Here is a 17497-nt window from a genome sequence, read left to right on the forward strand (position 1 = left end):
ACTAAATTAATAGTATTCTATAATTATATAATTATACAATTATAATTAATTATTATTATAATTATAACAAATTATTATATAATTAAATTTATTATTAAATAATTATTGATTAACTATTATATAATTATTGAATGCAATTAATTAAATTAATTATTATGATAAAATAAAATTAATTAAATTTTAATTAATTTACAAATTAATTATTTTCTCAATTCTCTCTTATCAATCTTTGAAATGCGAGTCGAGTGAGTTAGACACCAAAGGATTTGAGTTTCTCACATGAAAAGGTCAAAATTCTTTGTAATTGGTTCATGTTTGTGAAGAAATTACTAAACGTTTTGACATTTTCTTAGAAAATAGGATTCCATCAAACACTTTAGCAAATCAACTCCTTTTTTAAATTTTATCTTAATCATGCTCCTTTTCCTAATTTAATATTAACGTATGCCCTTTTTAAAAAAGTCCCAATTTTAAAAAGATATTAGGGCAAGTCTAACTAGTTTAAAATTTTTTTTTTCTCTTCATCTATTTTTGGATACATTTAAATCAATTAAAATAGATTCACATACACATCACATATATAAAATTTGAAACTAAAACCTTTTAATTGGTTGTTTAACATATCAAGATGAACCGTTCCGCATCTATTTTATTCATTCACTTTCAAGCATAATTGGGACAAAAATTTGTCCCAACCGCACGGCAAATTATTACGTCCGGTGTCTGGATTCGTCCGGACACCAATTTGGTGTCGTCACGTCACCAAAATACATCGGGACCTAGTGTATTTGAGTGATGTGACGTCACCGGATTGGATGTCAAGACATCCGGGATGCAATAATTCACCCAACCACACCCGATATTATTGTGATGAATGGATGCCACTGAATCTTGTCTAACAAAATTTGGACGGTCGTGATCGAGTGGAAGTGCAGTACCTAACAAACGGTGAAGCCACGAAGGGCTCTTTTTGTATCCCAGCTGTACAGCGACGTCCCGTCCCTCTTCCGCAGTCGTAGAAGAGCGAGGCAAGATTTGCGAGATTGAGAAGGAAATTGACCGCACGATCTAAGTCTCTCACTCGAGAGATTATTCTGTGCGGAGGCTCCGTTTACTATCGTTTCTTTCCGATCTCTTCTTGGTAAAGGTAAAATCCAATGGCTGATCGGTTCCTTTGCTTCTTGTTTAGTAATCGTGGGACGAGTTCGATCTTGATTTTTGATTGTTCGCTGGTTCATCTCTGTATTTTAGTCTTTTACTGTGTTTGAGTTAACTGCAGATCGGCGCAATTCTTTATGCACGATTCATTCTTTTTATAGTTTCGCGGATCGGGTATTTAGGTTCCAGTTTGTTGAAGATTGAGGTCACGTATGAGGCTAGTTTTTCTTATGTTTGTTTTTTTTCTGATTTTCAATTTTTGTTTCATATTGTTTATTGTACTTGCGTCCTTATTCACAGTCCTGGTGTTCAGTGCCCAGGCCTATTTGCGGAACTGAGCCATATTTTGAAAGCTTCTTAAAATTGGACCAGTTATTAAACCAGAAAAAGGAAATATTCAAGGTTCTATGTATAGATTATTTAAATATGATAATAATGATGCAAATATGTGACAAAAAAATTATGATTATAGAAATGCACAAGGAATATTTTTCATATTTAAAGCATTCAATATTTAAGTAACTATAGAACTTACTAGCTTGCATTTCTTTAGACATAGCAAGAGCAAGAGACTTTCGAAAACTTTTAAAATTATCTTGATAAATTCTAACTTCATAACAAATTTAGGTTTGTGGTATATATCCTTATTTCTAATAAGTTCAACCGCATCTTTTATGGCTTCAGATTTATAATAGGAGTTCTCTTGATCATATTGAAAATAAGGATTCAAAAAATATGCAACCAACCATCCCATCTCTTCTTATAATGCTTGTATAAACTTTTAGTATTTATAATCATACTTTTGATTGTCTTTTTTTCTCTATAAATGCCATCATAAACATAATCAATTGAAGGCGTTTCATCAAAATCAACAATTTTTTAGTGACCTTATAAGTGTCTTGAAATTTTTGACACAATAAATCAATCATTTCAAAACTTTTTATCCAAAATAATAGTAGTTGCATCCCTTTACTTGTTTTTACCAACTTTGATTATGTATAGTACATGTTAGTTATAAATGCTTGCAAATCATATTTATGATCATAGACACTGTTTATAGTAATGAAAGTTTTAGCAGAACGAGTTGCTTTTGGATGAAAAATCTCTTTTGAACTCATTATTTTTCTCAACTAAAATAATATGAAGACATGATTATAAATAAATATTATGTTCTTTGAAGCACTTTTAGTATGCTCTACCACATGAGGCATACTACTAGTATCTTTCAAAAACAATTTCATGCAATATGTGGCACAATACTATCAATAAAGATTATCGTTCTTTTCATGTATTAACTCTCGTTTTTTTAATAATTTGTAACATGATTGGTTACTAATTGAACCACATTTTATGAACCAACCCACTCAATTACTTAAGTAAATAAGGCACATAAAGTGCTCCTTGACATTAGATGCATCAATACATTTTTAAATGATAGATTCATGGGTCAATAACTAGGAAGTTAATCATCTCTCTATTATCTCTCCAACTATCAATCATCAAGGTGCAAAGTTGATTCTTTCCAGCAATGTCTATAAGACTCAACTAGAAGCCTATAATCTTCCTTTTAGTCTCTTAATAAATTAACTCTTATTCTATAATAAGAAGGAAGCTCACATCCAGACTCAATAAAAAATATTGCATCATTAGTTTTATTGTGTAAATGGTGAATTCAAAGCATTGATAGATATGCAACTATCAAAGAACCATCTTACAAGTTCCATATCAGCACAATGTATGTCCTTGATTGTGATCTAGGCTTAGTTTCTTCCCCTTTGAACTTCTAGATTCACTAAAATTACTCTATGTTGGATTTATTTTTCACAAACACTTTGGTATGAAATTATCTCCAGAGGGTTCCATTCTAATAATAGACATGTGAGGATTGTAAAAGAGAATATTCATAAAAGTAAAATTTTGAGGAGAAAAAAAAAATCATTTCTTATTTACATAAACTATTATGAGCCTTAAGAATAAAGGTGTACATAATATGAGTTATAATTTATAGATGATATATCTGAAATTAGATTCCTTGGAAAGAAAAACTTATTAATCTTGACCAGTAAGTAAAAAAATTATAATCTATTTAAAAATAAATATTAAATTCTAATATGATTAATCACATCAATCTAAACTATCCAACAATAACAAATACAACATTTTAAATCACAAAACATCATTTTAACTTCATGAATATGATTCAAATGCCAATTAATATAATAAAAAATAAAAATAAAAACACGTTCCTCTTTCATCCTAATATAGAGTTTTAAATGCAGTAATCAGTTCATAGAGATTTCTATGAAGTAATCATTATATCAATGTTCTACAGAAATTTCCAACTTCTCGTCAGCCATCTGTAAGTTGATAATTCATTCTTTTGAGATGGAAACTTGTACTTTGATAGCACATTCTCTTGAGAAGGAGAATAAAGTAATAAAATAATTATACAGCATAATGTAAGGCGGTAGACCTAGTTGTGGACATACTAAATCATTGGAGATGCTAAACCATCATCCTCTAGGGAGATAGAATTGGAGAGGGAAAGGAAGGGTTGAAGTGCAGACGATGGCGATGGAGGAGCTTGTGCAATATATGCAACTTTGCCATGCATGACACTAGTTTGTGTGAGTTGCGACCGTTAAGGTCGTGGTTATGCGAGCATCAAATTTTTCAAATGAATTAGGAGTTATTTTAATTTATAAATTTACCTAAAAATTATTACAAGCCATTAGATTAAAAAGCAACAGTGACGAGAAAATTAAAATTTGAACCCGGTGGTTCAATCAAATTTAAATTGGTTCACCAATTAACTGGTTAAATCGGCGGTTCTCATTGTTTGTATTGTTTCTAGTCAAAATCAATTTTCATTGTTGGCCAAACCTAGCAGGAGATCAGTTCACGATCGAAATGGGTGGTTTGGTTTGATTTTTTATTCCTTGATGTTTTGTATTCCTGTTTTTTTTTGTTATATATACTTGTATCATGCTTGTCTGTTTGAATGCTATGATTGTGGAGGAATTATTAGGGTTGGCAGTGTAACTTATCTACTTAAGTACACAACTTTCTTTTTTGCAAGTGTATAAAAAAAATTAGAGTACACAACTAGTACACAATGCGTCTTTTGCACGTAGTTGTATGTGTAATTTCCGTACATAAGAATTTCTTCTGATTGTGAAAATTTGAGAAGATTGAAAATGTTCATCAGGGTATATAATGTTTTTAGTTGGATTTAGGTGAAGGATTAGTACACTTTAACAAAGGTATGGACTTTCTCTTGTTGGAATCATGGAAGCGCTATCTATTCTTAGGATGTCAAGGTGCAACAGATAGTAATCGCATCTGGTGCATGTTACCCGGACAGTTTGTTACTTGGTGGGGATACTAAAATATTTGGACCTTAACAAGTTGTTAGAGGTTTACTTTTGTTTGATGGGACGTTACAAATGAGGTTTCAAGCAAAGTTTGTTCTTTTTTGTTGGGGAATAAATATAATTAAATGACTTGAAAATATTTGTCAAAGTGTTATTTTCTTGTGAGCTTATACTGCTTGAACGCGTTGCATGCGTTAGAGACAAGCCTCCTGACCCAAAAGAAGATGATAAGATAATAATAAACGCTTTATTAAAAAAAATTTCATTGTGAATATTTTGTTGGAGGCCTGAAAGATGATTTTTTTTTTTTGTGTTTTATTAATTTGTAATTCATGTCTGATTGAGAATTAAATATATTCCAGTTTTAGCTCGTGTGAAGGAAGCTTTGGTCTGTTGTACTTGAAAAAGCAAAGTTCATGTCTGATCTTGACACTCAGATTCCATCTACCTTTGGTATGGTCCAAAATTGAAGCATTACATGCTCTTAGCTCCATATTATTTTGCCATGTTCTTCTTTAAAAACTCATATTTGCTCTCTGACGCTTTATTTGGTTGACTTTTTTAGCTTACTTTTCACAAAAAAAGGCTTTTATGATAAGTGTTCTTTTTAAATTACCATGTTGCGTATGCACCTTATCTATGACTTCATGAGCGCATGAATTTAGCTTGTGGAGCAGCTAATATGTCTATGTGAGGGTTTATGGTTACTTTATTTCATATACCACAAAACAAGCTAAGAGAGGTAAATTAAAATTCCTTAGCTATGCCAAATCTAATGTGAGATAAGATGGATTGTTTCATTAAGAAGGTTGTCTTAAAAATTTTAGAATATTCTACAGATACAGATAGATTTTCCCTTATTAAGGATGCTTTGTGGTAGTGCGAGGAGGCACAAAGGTTATTCAGACAATTAAATATGTTTTTAAAGGATGGCAAATTAAACATTGTTGAGGCTTATAATAATTATAAGTAAAAGTCTTGTTATGAGTGTAGCAAGTGAAGCAGCTATATCCTTTGATGATTTATATAATAAACTCAGCAATAGGATAATCCAATAGTAGCAAAGAAGAAATGGAATAACAAATGCTAGACATATGAGATCAAGAGGTTTTGATCAAGCTAGATCCATTAGAAGCAAAGAGAATTATAATATAGCTAAAGATGAAATTTTTGAAAAAAGATGAAGTTTGGAAATTATTAAATAAAAATATTAATTTTTTTAATGTATAAAGAACAGGATGATGAGGTGTATTATTGATTGCTAAACTATAGTACAATGAAGCTAGCTTTAAAGGAGATATATAATTGATAAACTTTTCGTCTTTGATACTTGAAATTTAAAGAGTTTTTGAGAGTGTTGTTTGATTAACAAATCTATTTAATTGAATTTTGAGGACTAAGAGAATGCTAAAAAATTTTCGAAGCTACATTTTAAGAGTAGAAAAGTTGATTAAGATTGTTTTAATTATAGAAAAATTAAATTTATGAGTCATATAATAAAGCTATGTGAGATAAAAGTGGAGGAATGTGTGCTTATAAAAATTACATGAGTTTCGAAATATGTACTATGAAAGTGGGTTTTTATGTTAAGAAAATTAATAGAAATGTATGAAATATACATAAAGTTCTTCATAGATTTTTATTGATCTCTTTAAAAGGCAGATAATTGAGTATGACAATAATTGATTTGGTGTGTTAAGGGTATGTTAAAGTTACTAAAAATGTAATAAGGTGGAGCATTGAATAAAAGGTATATTAAAGTTATTAAAAATATGTATGATGGAGCACTAGCTAATATTAATAGAGTAATTCAAATATTTTCAAGTTTAATAATAAGGATCTTTATTAAGTGGCTGCTTGGTTGGATTACATAATGGTGTAAAGTATTCCAAATGTTGCGGTTTTGAAAATTTTGGTATTTGATTTGATGAAAAGGAATGCAGAGTAAAGTAAATGTAGTGTAAATCATTCTAATTCATTTTTTAGATAAACCAAACTCACCCAATTTTGAGTGAGAACAGTTTACAACGCAAGAAAGTTTGCTTGATAGTCGTCGACCGCCATTGGTCACCACTGTCGGCCACCCCCACCAGCTTTCGACCACCACTGCCCTCCTCCGGCCACCACTGCACGCCTTTGGCCACCACCGCCAACTGACAGCCACCACCGCCCGCAGCCGTCGCCAGCTATCAGTGGTGCCACCCGTCGTTTGACACCAGTATTAAACTAAGGATATTAAAAGTGAGTTGTAATAGTGTTTTTTTAGCAAACGGAGTTCTAATCATTGAAGTAGTTATTGAAATCATTGAAAATTTAAAACAATTAAGAATATCTAGAAGATAACAACTTGAAATTAGTAGAAAAAAAAATTGAATATATTGTATGCATTTTTAGTGGGTATTTTATTAATAATTATCATCAATTGTTATGAGAAAATAAAGTAATATTCTGGGGTGATAGATCTAAGCATCTTTGATAAAATATATAGATGAATAATGATACAACTTCTAGTGTTATGGATGGTTAGTGAAGATTTTACTCAAGATTATTATGAGATAAAATGATATCATGGAGAGGTAAGGTAAATTTAATAATACTACGCTTAATGGAATCATTGGAGTGACATTGATTTAGCTAGGCAATTGAAATTAGACTTCGGTGGTTTTGATATGTACAATGATGGGTAGAAAATGCACCATTAACTTAGTAGATAAATTAGCATTGGAAGATTATGAAAAGAGAGAGATTTAAAATAATGGATGTAAGTTCTTCAAAGTGATTTGTGAAAAATAGGCTTATACATGTCAAGTGCAATGTTGTATCATACATGCCAGTGCTATGTGTTCTATGCTCTTACTATTTTCTTGGTTTAGTTTTTTGACTAGTTTTTTTTAGTTTCATTAACTAGAGTAAAATTCAATGAGCTAGTGATGTATGAAAGAATTTATAACATTTGATCGATCTAAATGAAAGGAGTGATTTAACACTGTAGTGATATACAAAGAGCTCGTGCTTCTTAAATTATTCTCACGGTTTTTCTTAATCAGATATAGAGCATGATAATAGGAATGGTGCCAGTATGGTTAATAGTGTCGGTTGTTATGGTGCCAAGAGTGGGGTTGGTGACGAGTTTGTGATTGTGAGGCAGAGAGGACACGAGCGTGTGAATCAAGGGGATTGCGAAGGTTTAAGTTGAAGAGTTCATGAGTGTTAGGTCGTTGGGGCGGAAGCATGAGCAAGCTTGCAAGCACTTGGACTCTTGCACATGGTGCGGTGAGGTTGCGAGGTCACAAGTATGTGAGGTGGTCCAAAGTTGTGAGTGAACAACGAATTTGGAATTTTTCCTGATTAGATGAATTCCAAATTTGTCAAAAAAGAGTATTGGATTTATTTAAAACTCAGAGAAATACTTTGAATATGTTTTGCTTCCTACCAATCAAAATCCTTGTATTCTAAATGCAATATACGCCCTATACCTCAAAATAAACAATCTCATGATACTTTTCTTATATTCTAGTCAGCTTCCATATATATATATATATATATCTTATGACTGAAAACCTTTAGTCTCTAATGTTGACCTCCATAAATCAAGTTTACTTTCAACTCCTTCTCTAGTCTTATCAACAAGAAGAATATCATCAGCAAAAAGCATACACCAAGGTACATCCTCTTGCAAATGTCTAATTAGATAGAGAATATGATCAAAATTGTCTCTTGACTTTTTATGAAGGACCAAAATGATCTCCAACTATATTAAATGATGTCTTTAAAAAGGAATTTTAAGTCTCATGGTGGGACTATTTAATTCCTTTTTAAGGAGTTAAGAGACCGAAATAGTGCTTTAATATAGTTAGAGACTATTTTGGTCATTCATAAAGAGTCAAGGGACTATTTTGATCCATTTCTCTAATTAGATATGATTTATAAACTATGAGATATTTTTATGATTTAGTCATATGCTTTATTTTTAATGAATTATGGTTATTGATAGGATCAAATATTTATCAATCCACTTCCATTTTCATCGAAGCTTTATCGATGCTTTACTTTGTTACTATATGACTTCCATTTGGTATTAAAGCTAAACTCTTGAATGCATAAACTAAGGGATTGTATAAAAATATGACTTGTAAAGGTTAAGTTGCAAATCAAAGATTTTTTTATATTAGATTGGCATTGGTTTACTTAATTTTCTTAGGTCAGTAATTGTTACATAGTTATGTCTGATCTCAAGTTCAAATGAATAAGTGACTTAGGTAATAAAAAAATATAATTGAGACTTAAACTAAATTTATGAAACTGCAATTAGATCAATTATTTTGCATGATTTGATTATTAGTAATACATACATTGATAGTAAAGTTGAAGGTTTGTAGAAGTGAGAATATTAAGTTGAATGTTTTGAAAACCCAGAAAGTTTAGATTAAGAAATGATTATATGAGAGAGATAGTAGAAATAGCTTTAGTTGAAGATAGTGGAAATTATACTAAGTGATCTTGATATGTAGAATCAAGGCTTGAAGATGCAACAATAAGATATATAAAACTAGTGTTAAAAGATTAGGGATTAGATGAATAAATTGAAGGTAGCAAAACCCAATAATAAGAAATGGTGAATGAGGATTCATAAAGTTGACCTGAAATAGTTATTATAATACTAATGATTATGATGATAAGGATGCTTCATTTAGCCTTCTCATGATAGTTGGAATATTGCTATGATTACAATAAGAAAATAAATTATGCATATTGGAGTCTCTTTTCTAGAATTCTCAATATGTTTGTGCTTTAATACTAACATCTAATCCTTACTTGACAGCATATCATAATGGTCCTATGTTTTGGTCCTATACTGTGGTAAACATCGATGTCATCCCTTTACCTAACCATGTTGGAATACCGTATATTCTACTTGCTATCAAACCTTTTTTATCAAAACAAGATGATTTGATCACATAATAGTTGGAATATTGCTAATGATGGCAATGATAAACTAAATTATGCTGCTTGGAGGTCCTTTATGAAATTTTTAATATCTATATGCTTTAATATTAACATCCACTTCTCTATTGGCAGAGTAGCATTATGTTTCTAAAGTTTTGAGCTATACAATGATAAATATCAGTCTTCCCATTACCTAATCATGTTACAATACTAAATATGCTGCTTGTTATCATATCTTTTCTCAATCAAAACTAGATCATTTAATGTCCGAATATGGTCCTCCATAGGACTTTCTTTTTGTCACTTTTTTTTTCCTATTGAGTTAAATTTTTTTTTCCTATTGAGTTAATTTATTTTTTAAGGTTTAAGTACTTATTTATCCTAATATTTTAAGGTAAATATGACGCCCTTCATCAAATCACACTAAAAAAAAAACATGAAAAGGGCCACCCAACTCCTTGATGCATTGCCATCCATCTCAACATTAATGATTTTTTATGTCCTATTTTTAGTAGTTTTTATTTTTTATTTTTTATTTATTTTTTGTGGGGGTTGGGGGTGAGGGGGTGTGTGGGGAGGGTAATATTGCAAATAAAAAATAGATATCTAAATCATATGTGTATATTTGTTATTTTTATGTTCGATCCTATATTATCCGAGGCATTCTCTACCTTAGGCCACAATCTGTCCTATACTAGGCTTGAACCTTAGGGTTGTACCCTTCTTGGTATCAATCATTCCATGAATGCTCATCACAAGTGTACCTAATGATATAGTTCCCATTGCCAGTCCACCCATTACACCAAAAAATGTCTTCATATATTTGGTGCAATCTTTATTTATGTAGCCTAGTAACTTTTTTCTTTTCTTTCGATATGGAACTTGGTTCAACGATTATTCCTTTTTTCTTAGAAGCTTGGCAAGAGCCACTATTTATCCGATCCTTAGCCTTAATGCTCCTCCTCCCTGCTCCCTCCTCCCTCCTCCTAAGGGTTTGTATAAAAAGATGACTTGTAAAGTTTAAGTCACAAATCAACTTTTATATAAGATTGACATTGTTTTAATTAATTTTTTAGGTCAATACTTGTCACATTATAAGTCTTATCTCAAGTTAAAATGGGCAAGCTACTTAGAGGATTAAAAAAATATAATTGAGACTTAAAGTTAAATTTTATATGACTGCAATTAGATCAATTATGTTTCCTTGTTTGATTATTGGTAATATGTACGTTGATAGTGATGTTGAGGGTTTGTAGAAGTGAGAATATTAAGGTGAATGTTTTGAAAACTTAAAAAGTTTAGATTGAGAAATGATTATATGAGAGATGATAAATTGCTTTAGTTGGAGATAGTGGAAGTTATACTCAGTGATGTAGAATCAAGGTTCGAAGATGTAACAGTAAGATATATAAAATTAGTGTTAAAAGATTAGGAAGTAGATGGATAAATTGAAGATAGCAACACTCAATAATCATAAATGGTGAATGAGGATTCATAAAGATGACCTGAGATAGTTATAATAATGCTAATGATTATGATGATTTGGTTCAATGATCATTCTTTGATTATAACAAAAAATGTCTTCATATATTTGATTTATCTTTTGTTTATATAGCCTAATAACCTTTTCTTTTTATATGGGATTTGGTTCAATGATCATTCTTTTTTCCTTGGAAACTTGGCAGAAGCCACTACTTATTCGTTCCTTAGGGACACCCCTCACCCCCTCCAAAAAAAAAAAAATCTCTTTCAAACCTCCCTCTTTAAAGACCATTGTCACAATACTAATCTAGTGGTTCACGCATTAATTATTGTCTACGCATTAAAAACTGTTGTAACTTGTATCCTGTTGATTTTTATATTTTTACTGGTTGTCAGTTTGTTTTTTGCATCTTCTTTAGCTTTGAATTGTGCGTTTTGTAGTACTGGAAAGTCTTGGTTTTGTACCTGTTGCTCACTTAGAAGAGTTGTGCAATCGTTTGATCAATTTATTCATTTTGTTGCCGTCTTTTCTTGCTGCTCAAACTAGTCCTTTCTTGCTGCTCAAACTAACCAGTTCACCTCTCATTCCTACTAAAGTTTCATAATACTGCAGGTCTTCTTAACAGGCCTGTGCAACCACATTTTTTGGGCCTTTTTTCTTTTAACTACTGCTGGATTTGGCGCTTGATTCTTACGTGAAGTTAATGTCCAGTTTTTTCCATTTCCTACTATATTTTCTTTGGATTTCTAGGCTTAATTTTGTGCAACTGACTGCTTTATTACTCGGAAAATTGCTCTTTCGTTGAAATATTAAGGACTTTTTTCCCGATTTGTGGACTTCCAAATAGTTAATTAGCCCATCTCATTCAACCGTACTATTTCTGTTTTGAAGGAAGTATGCAATTTTTACAATTTTGTGTTTGACAAATGACTTTTGGCACACAAACTTTTATAGAGGGGATTGTTATTTACGTTATGACTCGTTATTGGCCAAAGTAAGAAGAATGTATATTCTGTTCATCCTCGCATGTTTTCAAAATCCTTCTTCTAGACAGAACAACTTTGCATGTATGGCATTTTTATGACAGATCCGTTTGCTGAGGCTAGTGCTGATAATGCTGGTGCTGTGTCAAAGGAGTATGTACACATCCGCGTGCAACAGCGCAATGGAAGGAAGAGCCTGACAACTGTGCAAGGGTTGAAGAAGGAGTACAGCAAAACCAAGATCTTGAAGGACCTGAAGAAAGAATTTTGCTGTAATGGTACTGTTGTGGAGGATCCCGAGCTTGGGCAGGTTATACGCTTCTTGGTCATTCCACACTAGGTTAACCTTGAATAGTTGGGATAAGACTAAGGCTTCGCTTGGGATGGATTTCTTGATGCTTCTTAAAGCAGCTTTCTAGTAAAAAAATAAAATTTTTGTATCAGAAAGCTGCTTCAAGAAGCAGTGAGAAAGTCGTCCCAAACGAAGCCTAATAATTATGATTATATCGATGAAGATTGATTGATCTTTTTTGTTTACAGCTCTGGTGATTGATCTTTATTGCTGTACTGTGCAGGTCATTCAACTCCAAGGTGATCAACGCAAGAATGTCTCCACCTTTCTTGTCCAGGTACTTCTACTTCTTGACATGGCCACCAGTTTCACTTCCCATTTTTTGAGGCTTTCTGTTGATTTACTTTTGCTGTTCTTTTTTGGTGGGAAGGCTGGCATTTTGAAGAAAGAGCAAATCAAGATTCATGGTTTCTGAGGAGCTTGGCTGATCTCTTGCATGTTACTTGATCCTTCTCTACTACATAATAACTACTCGTACCATTTTTAATTCCATGAACGAATTTATTTATTGTGCAACAATTAACTTGTTTCTTTAGCTCTTCATGTCTTACGGTTTGTGGCTGTGTGATATTTATGATGATCAGCATAAAATGTTAGTATTGCATGTGTGCGTTATATCAAATTTTACTGTCTTGTTTACCATCTTCTCTCTGATCTCACATGTGAAGGTGTATGTGAGTATATAAATGGCTTGATTTTAGGAATTGTGGAAATGTTTGCATATCACAATTGAATAAGAATTTGTCTCTTAATATGACACAATTGAGAAAAAAGGATTCATGTAGCTGACCCCACATAGTGGGATAAAGCGTTGTTGTTGTTGTTGTGATGGGAGATGCGTTGTATCACATACTCTACAATCTCTAATGTAATTAAGATATATAGCACACATAATTATATTTTTATAAGTACCATATGAATTCTTTATAAATTTTAAACGACTTAACGTTATGATAAGATATGAGAATCTTAGAAGTGTCAGCACACCTCCACTTCTAAAGACACTTGGATGAAGAAAATTCTTATTTATGGTTTATATAACCATGACATTCAAACAATCCATTGAAGCATATATAAAATAAATTCTTTGTTGATTGCAAGGTTTCCATTGCAATGCATCAATCATATATATATATATAATCTAAATTATTCCAAGACCACACAAATTTGCTTTCAAGGCAATTGATATGAGCAAAAGCATAAGTTTCGAGTTTCAGTTGGGATAGCTTTCGTATTGCTTTTTAAATCAACCTTTTAGTATTTTTTTTTTTTACTAAAATCAATTTTAGAAAGCAATAAGAAAGTTGTCTCAAATGAAGTCTCAAACTTGTGCTACAAAAGCACATGTGGAACTCATCCCTCAAAGCACTTTAGAAACACATATTATGATGCACTTAAGAAACTCATCCCCAAAGCATTTTTGTGTTGCTCATATATTTGCATAATGCATTGATGTGGTAGCTTAATATATTTGTGTAACGTATAATGTGTTTATATGTTGGTATAATGCGCTACGACACAGTGCATTTTTGCATGTTGGATGGTGCATTTATATAACACATTTTAAATGTTGCAGAGTATATGTTCACAGGTTTTTTGATGTATATATATATATATATATATATATATATATAGCAATGCATATTTTGGGAATATTATACATTTCTCGAGATAATGACATGCTTCCTAAGGCATCAACGCATCTCTCGGGGCTGTCATATGCTTCTTGAGGCTATTATAAGCTTCTCAAAGTAGTGGCACTTTCTCGAGATAATGCGCTTAAATTTAGTCAATTATATTATATTGTATGAGGGGGCTTTTAAAATATTTAAATACAATCAGTTGCACAGGTGATTATCATTTAAAAACTGTGCAAAATTTTAGATCGAATTTAAGAAACGCCTTCTATCTACTTGTATTAGTGTTGTAGATCCAGTAGCATGAAGACATATTAACTTCCGTTGTAGTGTATAGGAGAAATATTATCTAGTCTACTTTGCTTCCTCCAAGTTATCATATAATTCAAGCTAGCTCGTAGGGGATGTTTGTTCAATGGACAATAGGATAATGTGCCCTTGCTTGTAAGTGAGCCACATTATCTGCCACGAATCTCTCATTTAGGAATGTCAAAAATTGACACGACCCAAAACCCGACCTGGACCTGACCCAAAAAAATTCGTGTTCGGATCAATTTGTTTGTAAAACTCGTCGGATTCAAGTTGACCCGAAAACTCATGGGTCAACCTGGCTAACCCATAAGTAAAAAAACTTTTTAAATCAAAGAAAAAATAATGATGTAAAATTGTTCTAAATGATGGCTAAGAAATTATTTGAGCTCCGTTGAGTTTTTTAAACATAAAAAAATCAATGTTGTGTAATTAAATTTTAATATACTTTCCTTTAATTATAAAACTACTTTGAAAAAAATAATACCTATTTAGTCATGCATCTATATTTATCATTAAACTAACAAAAAAAAAATACATCCAATCAATGGGGTTATAATATACATACTTAGAAGACAAAAAAAAAAAATCTAATCGATGTCGTGTAACTAAATTTTTTTAAATCTCATTAAGTCCAATTCGGGTTTGCGGGTCGGGTCGGGTCAACCTAGTAACCCATGTGGGTTGGGTCCGGGTTGTATATCTTGACCCGTTTAGCTAAACAGGTCAAATTTGGGTCAACCCATTTACGCCCGGGACCCAAACCCGACCCGTTGACTCAAATTAACACCCCTACTCCCATTGTCATTTATAGGCAAGCTGGTTTTTTTGATATGTAACTTGACATTATGAATTATCTACTTCTGCTTACATGGGAATTGTAGTGTTCATTAAGGCTTCTTGTTGTTCATAGGAAATATACTGTGTGCACTACAAATTCCCTGCTTTTTATCATGAGAGAACTGTAGTGTATGAGTTGTGTTATTTAATTCATTTCATCTCTTGCAAATTATCATTTCCTCCAACTCAGCTTGTAGGAGTGTGCTTTTACTTGCAAGTAAGCTATTTGGTGCATCATGAATCCCCCATTTTTGTTTGTAAGCAAGCTAATTCATTTGATATGATAAATTGACACAACAAGTTTCCTGCTTCTACTCACAAGTGAACTGTAGTTTGTGCTTCGAATCATTCGTTTCTCTTTGTAGGCAAGTTGTCGTGTAGTATAAACTTTGTTAACATTATTTGCGGGCAAGTAGCAGACATTCAGAAGCCGCCAGTTAATGCAAGTGAATTGTGTTCAGTTTAAATCTTTTAATGTTGCCTATAGGCGATATTGTTATGTGCATTACAAGCCTTTTGTTATTACTCATGGGTGGGCTGCATTAAATATGAATCTTATAGTGTTGCTTATAGGTGGAGCATTGTGTACATCACAGGTTTGTGCCCTCCACTTGCGGGCAAGCCATATTCAACACAAGTTTTACTATCTAGATTCTTGAGTAGACTATTGTGCACATAACGAGTCCTATATTGTTGTCCATAAGTGCCTGCATTTATAACAAATTTGTTGTCTTTGTTCGTATACTGTGTGAAGTATTCATTGCAACTCTCTTATATATATTTGTAGGGAACTTGACACATTCATTGCATATTATTTACCATTGTTCACATTATTCACCATTGTTCACAGGGGATTGCTGCACTTGTTTGCAAGTTAGTTGACATCGACTGTAGAGATGTTGTTATATTCATTGCATATCCTTTTAATTATCCTTACTCGTTTGTAGGCATGATTAAGGTGAATATAGCAGATCCATTACTATTATTCATAGGCGAGTTAATGGTTTTGCATCATTGTTTGTAATTAGATTACATGTTCTTATTAATTGTTACTCATAGGCAAGATGTGTTGATGTTTGTTTGTCCACCACGAGTCCTTGCTTGTACACTTTAGTTTAATTTTTGTTATTATCCAAATTGTAATTTTAGTTTAAGCATCAAGGTTCCCTATAATTTTGTTGCAATCAAGTCTCCTATAATTTTATTTAAATTTAGTTCCATGTTAGTCTAAATTATGGCAACCCCCCCCCCCCCCCCCCCCTCCAATTTAAGAAAATTATTGGGACTCTAAGCCTTCCACCATGTCAAGAAAAGCGTGCATGATCGGTGTCAGGTGACACCATGGCTGTGATCTTCTACCTTACCTCGTGAAGAAAGACGTGCATGGGTACCTACACAAAAAATTTGCAAATTTGCCTTCCAACCTGAGAGAGCACACGGGTACTTAAATTTCATCACACCATGCTAAAAAAAGTGCCCACGAGGCTTACCTTCCTCGTCAAAAGCATCAAATCAAGCTCCCTCCTATTATGCTAAGAAAAATGTCCATGGGGGTATGCTCATTGCACCGTGAGCGCTGAAAATGTAATTTGATGGATTTTTGAGTTTAGGGGATATACCTTGCACGAGAGAGGCAACAATGATGGTGTCGAGGGGACATCAATGGTGTCGAGGCGACGGCGAGGTAGAGAGGGAGATAGATTAGTAAGGTTGGGTATTGGAGTTTTGATGTTTTCTATTTGGGTGTTAGAGGATCTGGGGTATTGTTTGGGTTGGATTATAATGTGAGGGTGGACTGGAAGTTGGTTGTTTGGGTTAGATTTATGGGTTGAAGGGATGCTGGAAGGTTGGAGATGGGTTTAGAATTCTGATAAATGAAAAAGTAGGTGGTCGAACTGGTTGGATTGACTGGACGAACTGTAAGAATCAGGTTGTTCTATGTGAATTGTACGGGTTGGACATACGGTAGAAGGAGGTGGAGGTAGGTCTTACACAAGCATGGGTCGTGTGTGAGGTCTAGGTGTGGGATGGAGTCGGATCGGGAGTGGGTAGATCGTGAGTGGGCAGGTTGGTATCGAGCCGCACAGAGCAGAAGGGGCAGGCCGGTCGGGATCAGACTAGGTGTTCGAGATCCTGTTTGCTAGTCTTCGAGATCCTGTTTGCAAACGGAGATGGGGTCAAAGGTAGCAGTCAGTGCAGGATCGACCAATCAGCTGGAAGTGGGACGGAGGTTGGGTTAGCAAGCATGGACGTCACGCATGTCTTTGCGATGGGAGAGAGGGGGGGTGGAAGCACACGACTGTTGCGTGTGAATGAAGGGTGATAGGAGATGGGAGTTGCAGCTTGTGTGCGGGAGGAGGAAGAGCCGAAAGGCTCTGTTCGTCCTCATTTTAATAATGAGATCGATGTCACGC

The 17497-nt window shown here is 33.1% G+C and overlaps 1 protein-coding gene across 3 annotated transcripts; it reads left to right on the plus strand.

The window, feature by feature from the left end:
- Positions 1 to 971: 971 nt before the first annotated feature.
- LOC110093924 (protein translation factor SUI1 homolog 1) lies at positions 972 to 13001 on the plus strand. Of its 3 annotated transcripts, none has more exons than XM_028693820.1 (6): positions 972 to 1147; positions 1280 to 1375; positions 4895 to 4985; positions 12097 to 12255; positions 12521 to 12574; positions 12668 to 13001. In XM_028693820.1, the coding sequence occupies exons 2-6, from the start codon at positions 1371 to 1373 to the stop codon at positions 12710 to 12712; spliced, it is 354 nt and encodes a 117-aa protein (XP_028549653.1). In that variant the 5' UTR covers positions 972 to 1147; positions 1280 to 1370; the 3' UTR covers positions 12713 to 13001. The 3 variants fall into 3 exon arrangements, with proteins under 3 accessions (XP_028549653.1, XP_028549654.1, XP_020674642.1); XM_028693821.1 differs by having other exon boundaries at positions 978 to 1147; positions 1280 to 1368; positions 12050 to 12255; XM_020818983.2 differs by lacking the exon at positions 1280 to 1375 and having other exon boundaries at positions 979 to 1147; positions 12050 to 12255.
- The last annotated feature ends 4496 nt before the right edge of the window (positions 13002 to 17497 follow it).

The sequence above is a fragment of the Dendrobium catenatum genome, unplaced genomic scaffold, assembly GCF_001605985.2.
Source record: "Dendrobium catenatum unplaced genomic scaffold, ASM160598v2 fragScaff_scaffold_370, whole genome shotgun sequence".
In the NCBI taxonomy this organism is placed as follows: Eukaryota; Viridiplantae; Streptophyta; class Magnoliopsida; order Asparagales; family Orchidaceae; genus Dendrobium; species Dendrobium catenatum.